The 24,585-nt window shown below is 41.3% G+C and overlaps 1 protein-coding gene across 1 annotated transcript in view; it reads right to left on the reverse strand.

Moving 5' to 3' along the window:
• ift74 (intraflagellar transport 74) overlaps positions 1-24,585 on the reverse strand; it is a 202,998-nt gene that overhangs the window by 106,838 nt on the left and 71,575 nt on the right. Inside the window, exons 9-10 of the mRNA XM_059974915.1 lie at positions 8,637-8,699; positions 6,817-6,960 (exon numbers count right to left, since the gene is read on the reverse strand). Coding sequence (XP_059830898.1) covers positions 6,817-6,960; positions 8,637-8,699 — 207 coding nt within the window. The remainder of the gene's footprint in view (positions 1-6,816; positions 6,961-8,636; positions 8,700-24,585) is intronic.

Raw genomic sequence — 24,585 nt, forward strand, 5'->3', positions numbered from 1 at the left:
TTCAAAGCTTGCAGAGAGATTTAGGCCAGTTAGAAGAGCGGGCTGAACGATGGCAGATGGATGGACTTTAATGCTGATAAGTGTGAGGTGCTACATTTTGGTAGGAATAATTCAAATGGGACATACATGGTAAATGGTAGGGCATTGAAGAATGCAGTAGAACAGAGTGATCTAGGAATAATGGTGCATAGTTCCCTGAAGGTGGAATCTCATGTGGATAGGGTGGTGAAGAAAGCTTTTGGTATGCTGGCCTTTATAAATCAGAGCATTGAGTATAGGAGTTGGGATGTAATGTTAAAATTGTACAAGGCATTGGTGAGGCCGAATTTGGAGTATTGTGTACAGTTCTGGTCACCGAATTATAGGAAAGATATCAACAAAATAGAGAAAGTACAAAGATTTACTAGAATGTTACCTGGGTTTCAGCACCTAAGTTACAGGGAAAGGTTGAACAAGTTAGGTCTTTATTCTTTGGAGCATAGACGGTTGAGGGGGGGGGGCTTGATAGAGGTATTTAAAATTATGAGGGGGATAGATCAAGTTGATGTGGATAGGCTTTTTCCATTGAGAGTAGGGGAGATTCAAACAAGAGGACATGAGTTGAGAATTAGGGGGCAAAAGTTTAAGGGTAACACGAGGGGGAATTTCTTTACTCAGAGAGTGGTAGCTGTGTGGAACAAGCTTCCAGTAGAAGTAGTAGAGGCAGGTTCAATTTTGTCATTTAAAGTAAAATTGGATAGGTATATGGACAGGAAAGGAATGGAGGGTTATGGTCTGAGTGCGGGCCAGTGGGTCTAGGTGAGAGTAAGCGTTCGGCACGGACTAGAAGGGCCAAGATGGCCTGTTTCCGTGCTGTAATTGTTACATGGTTATATAGTTACAGTCAGATCTTCTGCAACAGGCCTAAGAGTACTGACGACTGACTCCTGATCCTAATTTATGTTTTTCAATACACAAAGTACAGTGCAGATGCTGTGGTCCTGTGGTTCAATGACCTGTAAATACACCAAAAAGTCAAAAAACTGAATTCTTGCAAATAAGTACAGCATGGAACATAATACATATTTAAATCTTAAAAATAAGAGTCTGCAGATGCTGGAAATCCAAAGCAACACACACAACACGCTGGAAGAACTCAGCAGATCTGATGGCCGTTATGCCTGAGAAAGGTACTTGGTCCAAAACGTCGACTGTTTATTCATTTCCATAGACGCTGCCTAATCTGCTGAATTCCTCCAGCATTTCGTGTGTGTTGCTTTAAACCTTTAACTTTGGCTAACAATCACTGTCTCATTACACATATCACAGGTTTTTAAACCAGCATTTTAAGGTCTTAGGAAATGCAGAAATGAGTAAATGAAACACATCATTACCTGTGATCAATTCTCAAGTTATTAATATATGGCAGAAAAACCAATATATTTTGTTATAACTGTGATACCACAGTTGAGTAACAGATATTTGTTATCATTAACTTAATGGGACTAGAGTCATGCAGCATGGAAACAGGCCATTCACCCTTCCATGGGACTGAGCCTCTGTTGACATAAAAGTTCAAGTTTATTATCAAACCCAGTCTATGATCCACTGACACCAGTGGCCTGTGCCTTCTTGTACTCTTCTAAGCAATAGATGACCTATGGCAAGTGTTACAGAGTATAGTAGAAATCATCTTGTTATCTTCTATTCTATCTCCACAAAATCTTTTAAATTCATTTGCTGGAACCTACAAATTCACTGGCTATGATATATTCCTTTACCCAGATGGGTGGAGAAAATGATTCAAGGATGCCTTTACAACATCTTTGAGAAATGTTACATCATCACTAGTCATAGAGAACCACAGTACAGTAACAGCAAACTTCAACCAGCTATTTAAATCCCATCTTTTTTTCTCCTCCACATTCTCATCAACCTTCCCCAGACTTTTATCATTCACCTACTTATTAGTGTAAATTTACAATGGTCAATTAACCTACAAACAAGTCTTTGGCATGTAAAAGGATACAAAACACCCAGAGGAAACTCAAATAGCCACAGGGAGAACATGGAAACTCTGCATGAACAGCAACTGAAGTCAGGATTAAACTGGACACCTGAAGATTCAAGGCAGTGGCTTTAGTAGGCCACTCCACTTTATCTATAGAGTGCATAGAAGTGAAATATTTCACTAGCACCGTAATTGGGTGATCGGTTTATATGCTTTTAAGAGGAAAGGCACAGAAAAACATATCAACTGGATCTGATTACAGGGTAGCACATGGTTTAACGTGAAATGCAAACATCAGCTTAAATAAATGGGAAAACCCAGGTCCAACTCAGCACAAATCAGAAAAGGGCCATTCAGGATGGTGCAGAGAATCTCAGTCTAATTGGTAGGAGAAGGGTACCATCTGAATAACTGGACACTGGCCCACCCTGTTGAGCAACTCCTGTTACACTGTGGCAGAATCTGTGGGCCCCTCATTGGCCTCATTAACCACATTAGATAGGAAGCAAATTATCCTTAATCTCAAGAGACTACTCGAGAAAGAAGCTTTGAAATATGATGGGATTAGCAGACCATAAGACAGAGGAGCAGAATTAGGCCATTTGTCCCATTGAGTCTGTCTGCCATTTCATTATGGAAGCCATTACAGATATACTTACAACTACTATATACCATGATTGTCATAGACTTTGTAAAAACAGGTCTCTAAGGATAATAAAGTGGTCTTTAAGGATAATAAGGATAATTAAGAGGTCTCTAAGGATAATAAACTGGCAGTTTGCACTGCAAAAGCAGCAGCAATTACACCCACCCTTGTTGTGCCAGAAACAAGCAGCCCCACACAGCTGGCCTTGATGACACCTCACACTTTGGAGGACATATGAGGATACCAGTCCACTGCTCCATCAACCAAAAGCGTAAAGCGGAAAAAGCTGTACAGCATTATGTGGTCCAAGGTAAATTGGTACTATGGATTGCCTGATGAGTTCACAAGTTCACACATGCAGGCAAGAAGGGAATTATTAAATAAATAAACCAAACTTGGTATGCCACTGGAGTATCTTAAATTGCAGAACATATCTGTAGATAATGTATGATAAGTGCCTTAAAGAATCCGGGAATACTGGTGCAAGTAACAAGTAACAGGGGTTTCATACACTGCTGTCAGATGGCCCCCTTTGTACACATACAGATGGATTTTATTGAATTGTCTTAATGTAAAGGGTATAGGTATGTATTAGTCATTATTGATGTGTTCTCATGATGGGTTGAAGAATTTCCTTCCAGAAAGAATGATGCAGTTACAGTAGCAAAATGTATGTTACAGGAAATAATCCTGCGATTTGGGATCCCCTGGAAACTATCCAGTGACAATGGTACCCATTTCATTGGTAAGGTAATTGAAGAAGTATGAAAAGCCTTACAGGTGGATCAACATTTCCACTGTAACTACCATCATCAGTTCCGTTCATCCTTTCCTAGTGGAAAGGATGATCGGAACAATTAAAAATAAATTAAGCAAAATGTGTAAGAAAACTGAACTAAAGTGGGAACAGGTGCTGCCTTTGGCTCTGATGACTATTCAAGCCACTGCTAATAGAACCATTGGCTTGCCCCCTACATGAAATCATAATGGGACGGCCGTTAAGCGATCGATGTACATAACCTGGACGAGAGCATTCTGAACTATTGTATTGTCTTAAAAACAGCATTACCAAATATCAACAGGTAAAGGAATCCCAGTGACCATTAGCAGAAACTAAGTGCGTGGTGCAGACATTTAAAAGAAAGAATTGTTTAGAACTTCAGTTTGAAGGACCACTTCAGCTATGCCGGTAACCAATACAGCCATCAAAATAAGAGAAAAGCCACTGTGGATTCGCGTCTGTCACTGTAAGAAGGTGCCTGACAATGTAATTCCACAGATTCACCACCATCTGGCTAAAGGCCTTTCAACATTTGATAGATTTCAATGAGAATCCCCTCATTCTGCTAAGTTCTACCCCTCCACCTACTTTTACTTAGATAAGATGCCTAAAACTCCTCACAATACTCCATGTAAGGTGTAATGAATGCCCTATAAAGCTTCAGCATTACACTCCTGCTTTTGCATTCTAATTCTCTCGAAATGAGTACTACCATTGCATTTGCTTTCATTACCACCTACTCAACCTGTGAATTAACCCTAAGTCACTTTGCACCCCTGTATTTTGAATTTTTTCTCTATTTAGAAATCAATCAACACCTTCATTCCTTCTCCCAAAGTACATGACCATGTACTTCCCTACACTATATTCCATCTGACACTTCTTTGCCAATTCTCCCAGTCTAAATCCTTCTACAGACACTCTGCTTCCTCAACACAATCTGCCCCTTCACCTATCTTTGTAATATCCATAAACTTGGCCACAAAGCCAGCAATTCCTTCCTCCGAATCATTGACATGTAACATGAAAAGAAACGGTTCCACAAAAGACCCTGTGGAACACCACTAAAGGCTCCCTTTATTCCCACTCGAGGCCTGCAGCCTGTCAGCCAATTTTCTATCCATTCTAGTATCTTTCCTGTAATACCATGGGCTGTTATCTTGTTAAGCAGCCTCATATACAGCACCTTGTCAAAGGCCTTTTGAAAATCCAAATATATAACATCAACTGACTTTCCTTTGTCTATCCTGCCTGTTATTTCCTCAAAGAATTCCAACAGATTTGTCAGGTCAGATTTCCACTTTAGAAAACCACGCTGACTCTTTTTCGATTTTATTATGTGCCTCCAAGTGCACTGAAACCTCAACCTTAATAAAGACTCCAACATCTTTCCAACCAGTGAAGTCAGGCTAACTGGCTTATAATTTCCTTTCTTCTGCTTCCCTCCCTTCTTAAAGAGTGGAATGACATTTGCAAGTTTCCAGTCCTCAGGAACCATTCCAGAATCTAGTGATTCCTGAAAGATCATTACTAATATCTTCACAATCTCTTCAGCTACCTCCTTCATAACCCTGGGGTGTAGTCCATTTGGTCCAGGTGACTTATCTACCTTTGGACTTTTCAGCTTCCCAAGCACCTCCTCCTTAGTAGTAGCAATGACACTCACTTCTGCCTCCAGACACTCTCGAATCTCTGGCGTTCTGCTAGTGGCTTTCACAGTGAAGACTGACACGAACACTTTTACAGTTCATCCGCCATTTCTTTGTCCTGCATTACTAACTCTCCAACATCATTTTCCAGTTGTCCAATATCCACTGTCGACTCTCTTTTAATCTTTATGTACTGCATATGAAAAACACTTTTTGTATCCTATTTATACTGTTGGCTAGCTTACTTTGATAATTCATCTGTTCTCCCTTTACAGCTTTTTGGTTGCCCTCTCATTGAGACCTATAGATCTGGAGGGATGTTTCCCATGGTGGGACAGTCAAATAGCCCCAGAATAGATGAATGTCCACTTTGAAAGGAAATAAGAAGGATTTTCTTTAGCCAGAGAGTGGTGAATCTGTGAAATACTGTGTAGGCCAAATAATTGGGCATTTATGGCAGAGGGTGACAGATTCTTGATTAGTCAGAGCATGAAGGGATACGGAGAGAAGGCAGAAGATTGGGGCTGAGAGGAAAATGGATCAGCCATGATGAAATGGTGGTGCAGACTCGATGGCAGAGTGGCCTATTTTTGTTTCGATATCTTATAGTCTTTTTATGTAACACCCAATCCAGAATTGCCATTCCCCTTGTGGTTTCAGCCTCAATCTGCTTTAAAAGACATCCCATAAGTATTTTACAAATTCCCTCTCTTGGGATCCAGCACAAACCTGATTTTCCAAACCTATCGGCATATTGAAATCACCCATAATTACTACAACATTGCCCTTTTCACATGCCTTTTCTATCTCCTGTTGTAATTTGTAGCCTACATTCTGCCTACTGCTTGGATGCCTGTATATAACTCCCATTAGGGTATTTTTACTGTTGTAGTTTCTGAACTCTACCTACAAGGATTCTATTTCTTTTGATCCTCTGTAATCTCTTTCAAAGAATTTCATTTCATTTTTTCACCAACAGAGCCACCCCACCCCACTTAATGTAATCTTGCCCTATCATCTGCCTGTCCTTCCTCACAGACTCATTACACAACTAGTTGTATAACAACCGCCCCATCCTTAGCCCAGCATACCAGTTCCCATCCCCCTGCCAAAAATTAGTTTAAACTCTCCCCGGCATTGAGCACAACTATACCGATCAGTGTCACTGAAAAGCATCATCAAGGACCCCTATTACCCAGGCCATGTTCTCTTCTTGCTGCTGCCATCAGGAAGAAGGTACAGGAAACTCGGGACCCATACCACCGGGTTCAGGAAAGGTTATTACCCATCAACCATTAGGCTCTTGAACTAAAGGGTATAACTTCACTCCACTCACCCTACCACGAAACTGTTCCCACAACCTATGGACTCACTTTCAAGGATGCTTCTTTTATGTTATCAATATTATTTTCTTATTATTATTTTTCTCCTTTGTATTTGCATATTGTTGGTTTATCCATCCTGTTGGGTACAGTTTTTCATGGATGCCATTGTGTTTGTTGGATTTACTGTGTATGCCCACAAAAAATGAATCTCAGGATTGTATATGGTGACTTATATGTACTTTGATAATATATTTGCTTTGAGCTTTGAACTACCATCATCACCATGCACCTTTCTTCTGCTAAATGACTTGACTAGCTTTTCAACCATACTTCCTTAATTTCTTTCATATATTGTACACATTTTCTTAAATCACTGCACTTGGAGAAACCTTAAAAAACTGATTGGCTTAGCAGGTCAATTTCACCTGTTTTAGTAGTCGTTCCCTCTCCTCCTGTGGAGATCCCATACTTTTATTTTCTGCAATCATCTGAGTACGGTGACTTTCAAGCTCATGGAGTTTTTCATACAGAACCACTGCTTCTTGCTTCACCTGGGAATGAGCTATCTCCTGTGGAAAAAAAACAGAATTTGAATTTTATTTTATTAAATTACCTGGCTCTTTCTTAAGAACACAGTAAAGTATAACACAGAAACAGGCCTTTCAGCTTACTAAGTTTGTGCCAAATAATTCAAACTAATTGTAGCTGCCTGAACATGGTTTATATACCTCCACTCCTTGCCTGTTGTCTAAATGCCTCTTGGGTGTTGCTATTGTATCTATTTCCACCAATTTCCCCACCAGCATGTTCCAGCCACCTAGCAATCTCTGTGTAACACACTCACCTCATAAATCTCCTTTGAAAATTTCCTTCTCACCTTAAAGTGGAAAAATCATTGGAAGGTATTCTAAGGGTGGCAGAGTGGAGATACATCCCTACCAGAGGTGTAAGGTGTTCCTTCCCTCTGCCAGCCTGCAGGACATCCTTGGGCAAGATTTAGCACCTGTTTAACCCCCCCCCCCCCCCGATCAGGGTCACGTGAAGCTATGCAAGAAGGTGGTAGATGTTTGCATCAGTAGCTGGTGAATATCACAAGCCCTGGTTATCCGACTACTGATGCCAGACAGACATTTCCTTAAGAGGATGGTAATGATAAAGGCTAGGGTCACAAGTCTTGTAAAGACACCGCCCAGTAGAAAGCAATGGCAAACCACTTCTGCAGAAACATTTGCCAAGAGCAATAATGTATCAGTCTGCTTTATGCTAGCCTCACATTAATTAAGGTCCCTCTCACTGCTGAGCATGCCCACAACTCACTGACCTTAACCATACATCTTTTGAATGTGGGAAAAAACCAGAGGACCCAAACAAAAATCACCCAGTCACAGGAAGAACATCCAAACTCCAAACATGACAGTAACGGGAATCAAACTGAAACAGCATTACACTAACCACTATAATAGTTGTGCTAACCTCTATGCTACTGTGCCACCCAACTTGTACTTTTCAGTAGAATCCCAAACGTCCTTCTATGAGCAGAATGGTCTTGGGATTCCATGTAAGCTGTCTGCTATCTCATTTACCCATTAACATGTTCTGGTGTTACATTCCCACATTCTACATAAGGCATTTGCCACCCATACACCCAGTCCCATCAACAGTTCTATTTCTTTTCCTTTACATACATCAATCTATTTGTCTCAATCATAACTTACATAATGAAATCCACCTAATTGCTCTCTAGTTAAAAAAGTGGTGGGGGTGGTGACCCATCACAGTGTTTGGGGACAATTTTGAATGGAGCCATAGGAGATGGGTAAAGTCCTTAATAAACATTTCTCCTGTGTTTTGTCACAGAGGAAGATATGAAGACTTTGGAAGTAGGATAAATAAATGGAGAGTTCTTCTAAGTAGTCTTCTAGTTACCATAATATTTCCCAATAATTTGTATGCTATAGAAATCTAATCTGGAAATGTAGTTCAATGGAAAGCTTAAGTAAGAATCCATAACTATGATCTGCACATCTAGTTCTCAAGTAATTAGTGAATTCTAGGATTAAGAGAATAATCTGAATTTCAAGCAGCGACTTCAGCCAAAGTTATCCCTGGAAAAATATATCAAATATTCCTACATAGATCAGAATTACTGTATTCAAATATTTATGAATGCCATCAATTTTACATAAATAAAGCTCAGAATATAATAATCAAATAAAATAGAAGGGTAAATGTTCACAAATCTTACAGCCTCCAGTGCTTCCTTTCTTGTATTCAATGCATCCAACTCTTGCTGTCGAGCATCCAACTCCTAAAAAGATAACCAAGCAAAAATATCAGAAACAGACACCATTCATTCCTCCTAAACCACAAATAGAGTGACTTGGAAGAGAATAGGGCACCTGAAAGCCCAAGACAGAAAGCTAAGTGTGGCCAATTCTACCTTGCAAGCCAAGATGCCCATCTAGACTGGTTCCATTTGCTCACACTTGGCCTATAACCTTCTAAAGCTTTCCTAGTCATGTACTTGCCCAAATGTCTTTTAAATATTGTTATTCTACCTACTTCCATAATTTCTAACAGTAGCTTGTTCTCCATTACCTTTGCCAGGTTCCCAAGTCTTCACATCTTTCTCCATGGTAAAACACAGGAAAAAATAAACTTTGAGAACTCTTGCCTTTCTGACTACTTTATCCAGTGTACTCCAGATCAGCCATTAGTGGCGTGTGGCCAAGTGGTAGGTGTTGGACTAGCGATCTGAAGGTCGTGAGTTCGAGCCCCAGCTGAGGCAATGTGTTGTGTCCTTGAGCAAGGCACTTAACCACACATTGCTCCAGTCCATCCAGCTGAAAATGGGTACCAGCAAAATGCTGGTTAATCTCACAATAGACTGGCGTCCTATTGGGGGGGAGGGGAGTCTCGTACTCTCAGTCGCTTCATGCCACAGAAACCATCAGACCTTATAGGCCTGATGAGCCTATAAGGTTTGGAACAGACTTTAACTTTAACCAGATCTTATTGAGTGGCAGAGCAGGCTCCATAGGCCAGATGGCCTACTTCTGCTCCTATTTCTTATGTTCTCCCATCATAGGAATCATCTTTTCCACATTCACTCTATCAAGGTTTTTCACCATTTGATATGTTTCAATAAGGTCACCCCCCATTCTTCTGAATTCTAGTGAATACAGTCCCAGAACCATCAAATGTTCTATATATGACAAGCTTTTCAATCCTGAAATCATTTCAGTGAACCTCCTTTGAACACTCTCCAATTAAAGCACATCCCTTCTAAGGGGCCCAAATTTGCTCACAATACTCCAAGTGAGGACTCACCTGTGCTTTATAAAGTCTCAACATTACATCCTTGCTTTTATATTCTAGTTTTCTTGAAATGAATCTTAACACTGCATTTGTCTTCCTCACCAGAGACTCAAACTTGCAAATTAACCTTTAAGAAATTCTGCACAAGGATTCCCAAGTCCCTTTGCAGCTCAGTTTTTTTGTATTTTCTCACCATTTAGAAAATAGTCACCCCTTTCATTTCTTATACCAAAGTGCATGACCATTCACTTTCCAACACTGTATTCCATCTGCCATTTCTTTGCCCATCCTCTTAATCTGTCCAAGTCCTTCTGTAGCCTCTTAACTTCCTCAAAACTACCTGCCCTTCCACCTATCTTCATATTGTCTGCAAACTTTGCAACAAAGCCTTCAATACTATCATCCAAATCTCTTTAATATCATTGGCTAAATTACTTTCATATTCCATCTTTACCTCCTTAATGACTTTTCTAGTTGCCTTCAGATGGCTGTTAAAAGCTTTCCAATCCTCTAACTTCCCACTAATTTTTGCTCTATTATCTGCTCTCTCTTTGCTTTGACTTCTCTTGTTAGCCATAGATGTTTCCTCTTTTTTTTTAAGAATACTTCCTCTTTGGGATGTATATATCCTGTGCCTTCTGAATTGTTTCCAAAACTTCAGCTGTTGCTGCTCTACCGTCATCCCTGCCATTGATCTTTTCCAGTCAATTCTGACCAGCTCCTTTCTCATGCCTCTCTAATTCCCTTTACTCCACATCTGACTTCAGCTTCTCCTCAAATTTCAGAGTGAATTTGATCATATTATGATCACGTTCCCCTAAGGGTTCTTTTATCTTAAGCTCTCCACATAACACCTAATCCAGAATATCTGATCTTCTAGTGGGCTCAACCATGAGCTGCTCTAAAAAGCCATCTCATAGGTACTCCAGAAATACCCCTTCCTGTAAACCAGCACCAACTTGATTTTCCCAATCTACTGTAGATTGAAGTCCCTTCATGACTACTATAACATTGCCCTTTTGGCATGCATTTCCGATCACCTGTTGTAATTTGTAGGCTACATCATTTCTACTGTTTGTGGGTCTGTATATAACTCACATCAGGGTCTTTTCACCCGTGCAGTTCCTTAGCACTATCCACAATGATTCAACATTCAACTAAGCCTGTGTCACCTCTTTCTAATGATCTGATTTCATTTTTCACCAACAACGCAATGCCACTCCCTCTGCATTCCTGCCTATCCTTTTGATAGAATGTGTATCCTTGGACATTAAGCTCCCAGCCATTATCTTTCAACCATGATTCAGTGATGCCTACAACATCATAACTGCCAATCTGCAACTGTGCTGCAAGTTCATCTACCTTATTCCATATACAGCTCACATTCAAAAACAGCACTTTCATTCACCCTTTCATTCACATGTATTCACCCTTTTCAATTTTGTCACACCATGCTCAACCTTTTGATTCCTAACTTTGTCGAACATCTTACCAACATCTGCCTCAACAACCTCTCCACTAACTGCTTTGGCACTCTGGTTCCCATCCTCTTGCACTTTACAACTCTTTCTCCCTGTGAGACAACACTCAAGGAATTACAGATCTGTATTCCCAAATCTCTCAGTTCTACTACACTCCTCAATGCCCTAAGGCTCACTGTGTAAGTCCTACCAAAGTGCAAAAGCTCACACTTGTCGGCATTAAATTCCATCTGCCATTTTTCAGCCCATTTTCAGATGTAAGAGATCAGGGAGACTTGTAGTGTTAATTTTATTTTTAGATACAGCAACCCTTGTTTAAACTCCCTGGAGCAACACCAGCAAAACCTTCCCACATGGATTCAACTAAAATATGGCACTCTTATTGGCGACTCTTTGCATCCACTGGGAAGCATCAAATATTCCTCTTTAGGACGACAATAACTGAAATGCAGTCATATCCATGAGTACTTCAAACATCATCACTTTACGACAATTAAAAAATATATCAGTCATCAAAATTGGCGGACCCTGAATGGCAGACTCAGGACACGGGTGTAGCTCCCCTTTAAGAAAAAGAAAGTTGGGAAGGTGCGCTGGAGATAATCTTGCCTTCCCATATCACACAAGAGGAGCATTCCACTGCCCTGCCCGGCATTCCCACTGTTCTACCTATGCAATAAAAAAAAGGAAGAAAATATTTACCTACAGGCTCCACCTCTTCTGGCCAAAGCTTCAAGAACCCCACTCACACAGTGCTCCCACTATGGCCACTCTACTTAAACCTACAAGCTGGATGAACTCAGCAGGTCAGGCAGCATCCATTGAAATGAGCAGTCAACGTTTCAGGCCAAGACCCTTCATCAGGACCTGCCCTGATTTGACCACAGCATCTGCAGTGTACTTTGTGTTTACTACTTAAACCTAACTTTTTTGTTTTGCCCTTTGGGAAGTGTCCAATTAACCTACAATCCATGGTGCAAAGAATGTTCCAAGTGGCAGCACTCGCCTTTTCAACTCTCTCTCCCACTACGTACCAATTCAATGGCTCCTAGCGATCTGTGGCACACAGAACATTTCAGGAAGAGCCTCTTCCCCTCTGCCATCAGATTTATAAACAGTCCAAAAAACCATGAATGCTATCCCCTTTGCATTAAATATCTGACTGTCTATCCACCTATACATCTTATTTGTAAGTTTTGTACTGTACTGTAATGACAAAACAACAAATTTCACAGCATATACCAGTGATAATAAACTTTATTCTGACTCAAAAAGTTTTACAGACAATTGGTAGGGCTATCCAGGCCATGTTCTCTTCTCAGTATTATCATCAAGTAGGAGATACAGAAACCTAAGACCCAACTACTTGAAGGTAAATGATCAGTCTCTCCTTGCCCTCAGGTTCTTGAATCAACCAGAAAAATATTAACACTAGATGGGACTAATGTTTCTCTCTCTCAATCTTGTACTTGTGTTGTTATGCCTATTTTGTTTTTCTGTACTCTTGCAAGATATGTATCAGCTCTGCCTCAGTCCTGCTTACCCAACCTGGAACATCTAGCAATCAAGTGTTGTTCATCTTATCTGCTGCGGGAGTCTTCAGCTAACATGTTGGTATCGGTGTATATTCCACTTTAGGCCAGTATCAAACAAGCTATAGACGTATGGAGCAACATTATCAAGTGCTCCCTGACGCCTTCCCCATCATTTGGGGGGATTTAACTAGGCAACTTGGAAAAGTCTCTAAATAATTATCACCAATGTATCGCCATGGTTAAGATTTTTTATTGTTATACTGTAGGTATTTCATTTTAGCAGCTCTGTAAGAGCAGTCTGTTCTGCTTTCAGCATACTTGGATTTTTGCTAAAGAGGCTATGTTGTTCAACTTGGGAATGTTGTGTCAGCCAGTCAGGATGGTGGAATTGGAAGAAGGTTCAAGAGAACGCCGAGCGGAGAGGTTTTTGTACGGACACTGGTGTGGGCCGAAGTCTTTTTGGGGGGAGCTGGGAGAGGGCAGGAGGGAAGTTGGCTGAAGATGCTGTCCCTGTTGCACAAGGTGTTTTGTGCAGATGAATGGCTTCAGGGAGGAAGGACCAGTACTCTCGTGGGGGTTCCCATTTGCTTGAGATGGATTTCGAACAATAGATGGAAGGTGGTGTGTGCTTTCACGCAGACAGTGGGTCCAGCCCACGAGTTAAAGGCAACTTCAAGATGAGCTCCAACTCATGTGCCTATTTGGACTGGGTTAACTGCAAAAGGTCCTTATCATTTTTTTTCTTTTTCTTTTCCTACTAACTGCTCGATAAAGTTGATATTTGTAAATATGATTTCTTTATGATTATATGCAGTGTATGAACTGTTACTGTATTTCTGGCCAGTGTGAAATTGCAAGTGGGCAGCATTTACACAGTATTCACTCTGATTGGGGTGTGGGTGGGCGAAACATCCCAACTCTCCCGGTTTGATGGGACCCAAGTCATATCAATCCTAGATGTACAGAATTTGAGAAAGGTGGTTTTTACAATACTGAGTTCATTGGCATGTTAGCGAGGGGCTAACCAGTTGTGTTTCTAGGATGCTCAGTAAAAAGGGGTTTCACCAGCATATCACTTGTGAAACCAGAAGATCCAATACTCTGGATCACTGTTATACTACCATCAAGAATGCTTACCACACCCCACACTTTGGACAGTCTGATCACCTGGCTGTAATTCTACTCCCTGAGTATCAGCAGAGATTGAAGACTATAGCACCAACAGAGATGACTAAGAAGGTATGGACAAGAGAAGTGGAGGAGTGCTTTAAGAACTGCTTTAAGGCAGTGGACTGGACAATATTCAGGGATTCATTTTGAGTCTGAATGAATACGTCACAGTTGTCATTGACTTCAACAAGACCTATTCAGCCAAGTGGGTGCCTACAAGAGTATATCAATGAATCAATGAATCAAGAGCCGTGGATTAACCAGGAGATTCATAGTCAGCTGAGGGCTAGATCTGTAGCACTAAGTATGGTGATTCAGGACTACATAAAAGGCCAGGTATGACTATGGAAGGCTATCTCAAAAGCAAAGGAACAATTCTGAATGAGGTTAGAGGTAGAATCAGGTGTACGTCAACTATGGCAGGGTTTGCATTTCATTACTTCCTAGAAAGCAAATCATAAATGGCAGTCAACAATCAACTCCAACATCTTCCTAACCATTGAGGTCACCCAGGACATCACAAATGGCAGTGATGGCGCACTCTCAGATGAGCTCAGCACCTTTTATGCACACTTTGAAAAGGAGAATAAAACTACACTATGAGGATCCCTGCATCATCCGGTGACACTGTGAACTCTGTCTTGAAGGCCGATGACAACACCTTGCAAGAGGGTTAATCCTTGCAAGGTTACAGGCCTTGGTTACAGGTGTAACTGGTAGAGCCCTGAAAACCTGTGCCAACCATGTGGCAAATGTGTTCAAAGACATTTTCAATCTCTCACTGCTACAGTCAGAAGCTCCAACCTGCTTCAATAGGCAACACTTATACCAGTGTTCAAGAAGAGCAGGGTGAGCTGCCTTAACAACTATCATCCAGTAGCACTCACATCTATGGTGATGAAGTGCTTTGAAAGGTTGATTATGGTTGAACAAATTGCTGTCTAAGCAAGCAGTTGGACCACTGCAATCTGCTTATCACCACAGTACATTCTCAGCAGATGCGATCTCATTGGCATTTCACATGTCCTTGGATCACCTGAACAACATTAATACTTTTGTCAGGCTGATGTTCATTGACTACAGCTAAATGTTTAACACAATCATAAGACCATAAGATATACGAGCAGAATTAGGCCATTTGGTCCATCGAGACAGCTCTGTCATTTCATCAAGGCTGATCCATTTCCCACTCAACCCCAATATTCTGCCTCCTCCCCATAACCCAAGTGATGCCTCAACATAAAGAGTCCCTTATAAAACGTCAACATTACATTCTTGCTTTTATGATGTAGTCCTCTTGAAATGAATGCCAATATTGCATTTGCCTTCCTCACCACTGACTCAATCTGCATATTAACCTTTAAGGGAATACTACACATGGACCCCCAAGTTCCTTTGCACCTCAGATTTTCGAATTTTCTCAATGTTTAGAAATTAGACTACATTTTTATTTCTTCTACCAAAGTGCATGACCATACCCTTCTTGACACTAAATTCCATCTGCCACTTCTTTGCTCATTTGCCCAATCTGTCTAGGTCCTTCTTCAGCCTCTCTGCTTCCTCAAAACTATCTTCATATTCTCTGCAAAATTTGCAACAAAGCCATCAATTCCATCAACAAGATCACTGGCATATAACATAAACAGAAGTGGTGTCAACACAGATGACCAAGGAATACAACTAGCCACCGACAACCAATCAGTAAAAGCTCCTTTTATTCACAGTCTGCCAAGCAGCCAATGGTCTATCCATGCTAGTACCTTTCCTTTAATACTATGGACTCTTAACTTGTTAAGCAGCCTAATACGTGGCACCTTGTCAAAGGCCTTCTGAAAATCCAAGTACATAACATCCACCAATTCTCCTTTATCTATCCTGCTTGTTATTTCTTCAAAGGATTCCAACAGATTTGTCAGGCAAGATTTTCTCTTAAGGAAACCATGCTGACTTCAGCCTATTTTATGACGTGCCTCCAAGTATCCAAAAACAATTAACTCCAACATCTTCCCTAACATTGACTTCAACCAGGACATGCCCATGTCTCATTGCTACCATCAGGGTGTAAGTTTAAGAGCCTGAAGGCACAAACTCAATGATTCAAGAACAGCTTATTCCCCTCTGCAATAAGATTTCTGAACAAACATTAACCAATGAACACTACCTTACTATTTTTCTCTCTTTTTGCAGTATTTAACATTTTTAATATATGCATACTTACTGTAATTTACAGATTTTTATTATTATGTACAGCTAGTCCCCGAGTTACGAATGTCCGACTTACAGACAACTCGTACTTACGAACCGAGGAAGGAGAACGCCGTCCACCATTTTAAGTTGTTGCTGTTGACACTGTGTTGAGTGTCTAACTTTGTATTTGGCTTAAATTTTTCTTAGAAAGGTTCACCCTGACCCCACCCCTCCTTCCGGTCGGCTGGTGGCGCAGTGAGATCAGCGCTGAGCTGGAAAACGGAATTTCCCAAGTTCGATCCAATAACAGACCGCTCCCGTGCCGGGTTGATGTCGATCCAGTGACTCCTGTACCATCTGTGCCGGGTTGATGTCAAGCGCACAACTCAACCTCGTTAAAAAAAAACACTGCCACCTCCAGTTTCAATTCCCATGCGGAGTATTGTGGAGGATCAAATACAGTACCCAAACCCAGCACAGCCCGCACTTGTCCCACTTAACCTGTCTCAGTGTGGACCCGGGGAATTCAGTGCGGTGGTCCTTAGGACCCAGTGGACTTAGGGAGCTGGCGGAGGTCGGGACCCGCCGCCTGCAGTGTTACTGTTCCGTTGATGGGAAGCAATCACGATTGAAAATAAAGCAGAAATAATAAAGCATTTGGAAAGAGTTGAAACACCATTGGTCATTGGAAAAGCGTTAGGCTACAGTCCATCAACGATCAGAACAATTATAAAGGATAAAGTGAGAATAACGGAGCATGTGAAAGGCCCTACCCCGATGAAAGCTACAATTATCACTAAGCAATGCAGTGGTTTAATTATTGGAATACATATATTTCTTAAGTGTTTTATATGCATAGAAAGGTAAAATATATAGTATATACTAAGGCAAACATTTGACTAACTGACGCTAAATAATACCGGATGTACTCATTCCAACTTACGTACAAATCCAACTTAAAGACGGACTCAGGAACGGAACTCGTACATAACACGGGGACTGCCTATATTGCAATGTACTACTATCGTATTACAAAAAATTTCACAACATAAGCCGATGATATTAAACCTTATTCTGACAGGACAGTTAGGGAGTGATTATGCTTATTTATCTATTTATTTAGAGATAGAGTGTAGAATAGGCCCTTCCAGCCGTTTGAACAATACCGCTCAGTAACCCTCAACAAGCCCAATTTACAAAGAAGGAAGCTGAGAAGCAGGACCTCAAAGTAGTAATCTCAGAATTACTGCATGTGCCACATGACAGTGAATAAAGGAACAGAATGAGGTGGAGGATAAATGCGTGGCTGAGGGATTGAAGCAGTGGGCAGGGATTCAGATTTCTGGATCATTAGGACCTCTTTTGGGGCAGGTATGACCTGTACAAAAAGGATGGGTTGCACTTGAATCCCAGGGGGACCAATATCCTGGCGGGGAGGTTTGTAAAGGCTATTGGGGAGAGTTTCAACTAGAATTCCTGGGGGGTGGGAACTGAATTGAAGAGATAGAGGAAGAGGCGGGTGGCTCACAAATAGAGAAAGCTTGGAGACAGTGTGAGAGGGAAGATAGGCAGGTGATAGAGAAGGGACACTCTCAGACCAACGGTTTGAGATGTGTCAATTTTAATGCAAGGAGTATTATGAACAAAGCGGATGAGCTTAGAGCACAGATTAGTACTTGGAGCTATGATGTGACGATTACAGAGACTTGGATGGTGCAGGGGCAGGAATGGTTACTTTGAACGCCAGGCTTTAGATGTTTCAGAAAGGACAGGGAGGGAGACAAAAGAGGTGGGAGTGTGGCACTGTTGGTCAGAGGTAATGTCACGGCTGCAAAAAAGGAGGAAGTCATGAAGAGATTGGCTATGGAGCTCTGTGGGTGGAAGTTAGGAAGGAGATGGGGTCAATAACTCTACTGGGTGTTTTTTTATAGACCACCCAATAGTAACAGGGATAGCGAGGAGCAGATAGGGAGACAGATTCTGTACAAAGCTGTACTAATAACAGGGTTGTTGTGGTGGGAGATTTTAATTTCCCAAACATCAATTGGCATGTCCTTAGAGCGAAGGGTGTAGATGGGTGGAGTTTGTTAGGTGTGTTCCGGAAGGTTTCTTGACACAATATGTAGAGAAGCTTACAAGAAGAGAGGCTATGCTTGATCTGGTATTGGGAAATGAACCTGGTCATGTGTCAGATCTCTCAGTGGGAGAGCATTTTGGAGATAGTGATCACAGTTCTATCTCCTTTACCATAGCTTTGAAGAGGGATAGGAACAGACAAGTTAGAAAAGTTTTTAATTGGAGTAAGGGGAAATATGAGGCTATCAGGTAGGAATGAGCTTAAGAAAGAAATTAGAAGAGCTAGAAGGGGCCATGAGGAGGCCTTGGCAGACAAGGCATTCTACAAGTATGTGAAGAGCGAGAGGATAAGACGTGACAGAATAGGACCAATCAAATGTAACACTGGAAAAGTGTGTATGGAACTGGAGGAGATAGCAGCAGTACTTAGTGAATACTTTGCTTCAGTATTCTCTATGGAAAAGGATCTTGGCGATTGTAGGGATCACTTACAGCAGACTGAAAAGCTTGAGCATGTAGATATTAAGGAAGAGAATATGTTGGAGCTCTTGTAAAGCACAAAGTTGGATAAGTCACTAGAACTGGACTAGATATACCCCAGGCTACCGTGGAAGGCGAGGGAGGAGATTGCTGAGCCTCTGGAGATTATCTTTGCATCATCAATGGGGATGAGAGAGGATCAGGAGGATTGGAGGGTTGCAGATGTTGTTCCCCTATTCAAGAAAAGGAGTAGAGATAGCCCAGGAAATTATAGCCAGTGAGTCTTACTTCAGTGGTTGGTAAGCTGATGGAGAAGATCCTGAGAGACATGATTTATGAACATTTAGAGAGCCATATAATGATTAGGAATAGTCAGCATGTCTTTGTCAAAGGCAGGTTGGGCCTTACAAGCTTGATTAAATTTTTTAAGGATGTGACTAAACACATTGATGACGGTTGAGCAGTAGATGTAGTGTATATGGATTTCAGCAAGGCATTTGATAAGGTACCCCATGCAAGGGTTATTGAGAAAGTAAGGAGGCATGGGATCCAAGGGGACATTGCTTTGTGGCTTGCCCACAGAAGGTAAAGAGTGGTTGTAGACAGGTCATATTCTTCAATGAGGTCAGTCACCAGTGGTGTGCCTTTAGGGATCAGTTCTGGGACTCTTACTCTTTGTGATTTTTATAAATGACCTGGATGAGGAAGTGGAGGGATGGGTTAGTAAATTTGCTGATGATACAAAGGTTGGGAGTGTTGTGGATAGTGTGGAGGGCTGTCAGAGGTTACAGCGGGACATTGATAGGATGCAAAACTAGACTGAAAAGTGACAGATGGAGTTCAAACCAGATAAGTGTGAAGTGGTTCATTCTGGTAGGTCAAATTTGAAGGCAGAATATAGTATTAATGGCAAGACTCTTGGCAGTGTCGGAGGATCAGAGGGATCTTGGGGTCCGAATCCATAGAACACTCAAAGCTGCTGACTCTCTGGTTAAGAAGGCATATGGTGCATCGGCCTTCATCAATCGTGGGATTGACTCTAGGGGCCGACAGGTAATGTTGCAGCTCTACAGGACCCTGGGCAGACCCTGCTTGAAGTACTGTGCTCAGTTCTGGTCACCTCACTACAGGCAGGATGTGGAAACCATAGAAAGGGTGCAGAGGAGATTTACAAGGATGTTACCTGGATTGGGGAGCATGTCTTATGAGAATAGGTTGAGTGAACTTGGCCTTTTCTCCTTGGAGTGATGGAGGATGAGAGGTGACCTGATAGAAGTGTATAGGATGATGAGAGGCATTGATCATGGGGATAATCAGAACTTTTTTCCAGGGCTGAAATGGCTAGCACCACAGGGCACAGTTTTAAGGTGCTTGCAAGTAGGTACAGAGGAGATGTCAGGGGTAAGTTTTTTTACACACAGTGGTGTATGTGTGGAATGGGCTTCCAGCGATGGTGGTGGAGACGGATACGATAGGGTCTTTCAAGAGACTCCTGGATAGGTACATGGAGCTTAGAAAAGTAGAGGGTTATGTGTAACCCTAGGTAACTTCTAAGGCAAGGACATTTTCAGCACAGCTTTGTGGGCCAAAAGGCCTGTATTGTGCTGTAGGCTTTCTACGTTTCTATGTTTTATGTTTTAAATTGGAGAAATGCCAATTTTGATGGAATCAGAAAGGATCTAGCAAGTGTGGATTCAATAGGTTGTTTTCTGGCAAATGCCAAGTTGGTAAGTGGGAGGTCTTCATAAGTGAAATCTTGAGAATACAAAGACCATAGAGAGGAGCAGAATTAGGCTACTTTGTCCATCGAGTATGCTCTGCCATTTCATCATAGCTGATCCAATTTTCCTGTTGGCTCCAATCTCATGCCTTCTCCCTGTATCCCTTCATGCCCTGACCAATCAAGAATCTATCAACCTCCGCTTTAAATATAAAAACTTAGGCTCCACAACTGCGTGTGGTAAAGAATTCCACAGATTCGCCACTCCCTGGCTGAAGAAATCCCTCCTCATCTTTGTTCTAAAACGATGCCCCACTATTCTGAGGCTGTGTCCTCTGGTCTTGGACTCTCCCACCATAGGAAACATCCTCTCCATATCCACTTTATCAAGACCTTTCGCCATTCCTTAGGTTTCAACCAGGCCACCCATCATTCTTCTGAATACCAGCGAATACAGGCCAAGATCCATCAAACTCTCTTCATATGACAAGCCATTCAATCATGGGATCATTTTTGTGAGCCTCCTTTGAACCCTCTCCAGTTTCAGCTCATTCTTTCTAAGATAAGGGGCCCAAAACTGCTCACAATACTCCAAGTGAGGTTTCACCAATGCTTTATAAAGTCTCAACATTACACCCTTGCTTTAATTTTCTAGTCCTCATGAAATGAATGCTAACATTGCACTTGCCTTCTTCATCAGACTCAACCTGCAAATTAACATTTAAGGAATACTGCACAAGTACTCCCAAGTACCTTTGCACTTCTATTTGTTGTATTTATCTCCATCTAGGAAATAGTCAACCCTTTCATTTCTTCTATCAAAGTGCATGAATATATGCTTCCCGACACTGTATTCCATCTGCCAATTTTTTGCCTATGCTCCTATTCTAAGTCCTCTATAGCCTCTCTACTTCCTCAAAACTACCTGCCCCTCCACCTATCTTCATATCATCTGCAACCTTTCCCACAGATCCATCAATTCCATCATCCAAATTATTGACATATAATGTATAAAGAATCGATCCTAACACAGACCCCTGTGTCTGTGCTAGTCAACAATAGCCAGCCAGAAAAGATTGCCCTTATTCCCACTCTTTGCCTCCTGCCAATCAGCCACTACTTTATCCATACTAGAATCTTTACTGTAATACCATGAGCTCGTAGCTTGTTATGCCTATGTGTGGCACCCTCTCAAAGGCCTTCTGAAAATCCAAGTACCTAACATCAACCAGTGCTCCTTTGTCTATCTTGCCTGTTATTTCTTCAAGGAATTCCAACAGATTTGTCAGGCAAGATTTTACCTTGAGGAAACCATGCTGACTTCAGCCAATTTTATTATGTACCTCCAAGTATCCTGAGACCTCATCCTTAATAATCCACTCCAACATCTTCCCAACCACTGAGTTCAGTCTAACTGGCCTATAATTTCCTTTCTTCTGCCCCCCTCTCTTCTTAAAGAGTGGAGTTCTGGAAACATTCCAGAATCAGTGATTCTTGAAAAAAACATCACTAATGCCTCCATAATCATTTCAGGCACCTCTTTCAGAACTCTGGGGTGTACACCATATGGTCCAGGTGACTTATCTACCTTCAGACCTTTCAGTTTCCCAACAACCTTCTCTTCTAGCTATGGCAACTTCACGCACTTCATGACGACTGACACCTGGAACTTTCATCATACTGCTAGTGTCTTCCACCGTGAAGATTGATGTAGAGTACTTATTCAGTTTGTCTGTCATTTCAAAGTCCCCCATTACTACCTCTTCGGCATCATTTTCCAACATTGTCTGAATGCATTTTAAAATTTTCACCTCCTCTAGGACGATCATAATGAAGTGATCCCAGTTGATATTGTGGATATTTGAACTCCAATGAATGCATGCCCATTACTCTTAAGCCTCTCTACCATATGTCTACATATCTGCTCCACTTTCTCCTGCTCACTGATAGGAAGCCTGTAGAATAGCCCAAGCAAAGTGATTACTATCTTCCTGTTCCTAAGCTCTGCCCATGTGACCACTTTTGAAGCATCTCCCAGAACATTCTCCTTCCCTACCACGATAATAGACTCCTTAATCAGCATCCATCTCCTATTTTCATCCATATATTGTCAGATCGACTTACTTTTCCTTCTATATTTGAGTTTACCACCTATATTTACTCTGTGTTCTTGTTCATTCAAATTAGGTAAATCAACAAATGAGTTAAATCTCTTCAGAACCTCTTGTGTTCCTTGGATATCTGTCTCAGGTTTTATCTATTCACATAACCCAAGAATCTAAACTCTGGAGATATTTTCATAAATATTTTTCACATACTTTCTATTCAAATTGTGTATTTTCTCTACAATGTGCTGGCAAGAACTGTACCTAATACTGAACTAGCATTTTACAAATAGTCATCATAACTTTAGTTGTTCTGGTATGTTATTGGTGATCACTGCCTGGCACTGTTAAAGAACAAAGATAACAGGCTTGCGCACAGCTAAACAGGAAAAAGTTACTGAAAGTCTATCCTGTGCAGGCAAGCCAACATCCTGACAGAGTGTAGTAATCAGAAGCCAAGAAACACTTCAGTACTCTTCTAATGAAAACAAGCAATACAATTACTGAGGTGTGGATAGATGTAACTGCAAATGATGACACATTTTATGATATAACTTAACTCAGCCTCAAATGTGATCAGTTAGTCATCAAATTAATAGGGACTGAGTAAACTTTTCTGAAAATTTTACCAATGTGATCTACTTCTGTCTTCCAAGTTGTACAGGAATTCCCCAGGACTGCAGTTTCCTTTACCACCCTTCCTCAGAATTATATTCTATACATATTACAATGCTTTACCTTAATATTCCTTTGCACTTAGTTATATGCAAGAAACACTGCTTCTCTTTCCACAGTTCACAGAAACCTACAATATTCATGGCACAGAAAATTATTTGGCCCTTTGTGCCCAAGCTGGATCTCTACTAGAGCAACACACAAATTCTATTGTCTAGCTCATTCCATAAGTTGCAACTTTTCCTTACGTTAATTATCCAAAACCCTCTTGAAGACCATAGTGAACAGGTCAGGTCAGGGATGCGTTAAGGACATCACAGATCATGTCCACAACATTCTAAGTGGGGAGGGTGAGCAGCCTGAAGTAATAGTACATGAGACCATAAGACATTGGAGCAAAATTAGGGTATTCGGTCCATCGAGTTCGCTCCACCATTCCAAAATAGATGACATATTAGGCCTCACAAGACTATCCTTCTGTCTTCTCTCCGTAACCATTGACACCTTGACTAATCAAGAATCTATCAACCTCTGCTTTAAATATAGACAATGATTAGGCCTCCACAGCCATCTTTGGCAATGAGTTCCACAGATTTACTCTAGTTAAAAAATGCTTCCTCACATCAGTTTTAAAAAGACATCTCTCTATTCTAAGGCAAGGCCTAGACTTCCCTTCTATAGCAAACATCCTCTGAACATCCACTGTATCAAGTCCTTTCAATATTTCAATGAGATACCCCTTCATTCTTCTCAGCTCCAGTGATTACAGACCCAGAGCCATCAAATGCTCCTCATATATTAACTCTGAACCTGCAAGTTAACCTTTAAGGAATCCTGCACAAGGACTTCCAAGACCCTTTGAACTTCTGATTTTCTCCCTATTTAGAAAATAGTTTATACCTTCATTCCAACTAACAAAAGTGCATGACCGGACACTTATTTGCACTATATTCCTGCTGACCAGAACTAACAACAGTGAAAAAGAATGGAGGTGGACATGTTGTGAGTCTCTCCTTGTTGCTGCCATTTTGTGAACTGCTTGAACTGATTTCTTGCTCTGGGAAAATTGAATCAGAGTAATGGAATATGTATGCAAGGAGTTTTCTGCTAATGACCTGCTAAACCTGAGACCATTCTCAGACAAGTAGCTGTTCACTATGTAAAGTCACCAACTTGCATGAGGAGCAATCTGCAATCTCATTAGGCTCAGTGTCTGGGTCACCTAGTTTGGACTAGTCAGAGTTGAAAAGAACAAAAGGCACGAGGTGGAGGACAAAGGCCATAGAAACATACTGGTTATAACCCTGGACCAGAGTCAATAAGGTGACCCAAGTTGGTCAGCTGACCTCAAGCCAATAAGACTGAAGTGCAACATTTTAACTGGTGAGGAAAGAGTATAAGAATGACAGGCTTTGAATGCAAAAGAGGGACAAATCTCTGGAGACGA

The sequence above is a fragment of the Hypanus sabinus genome, chromosome 7 (genome assembly GCF_030144855.1).
Source record: "Hypanus sabinus isolate sHypSab1 chromosome 7, sHypSab1.hap1, whole genome shotgun sequence".
NCBI lineage: Eukaryota > Metazoa > Chordata > Chondrichthyes > Myliobatiformes > Dasyatidae > Hypanus > Hypanus sabinus.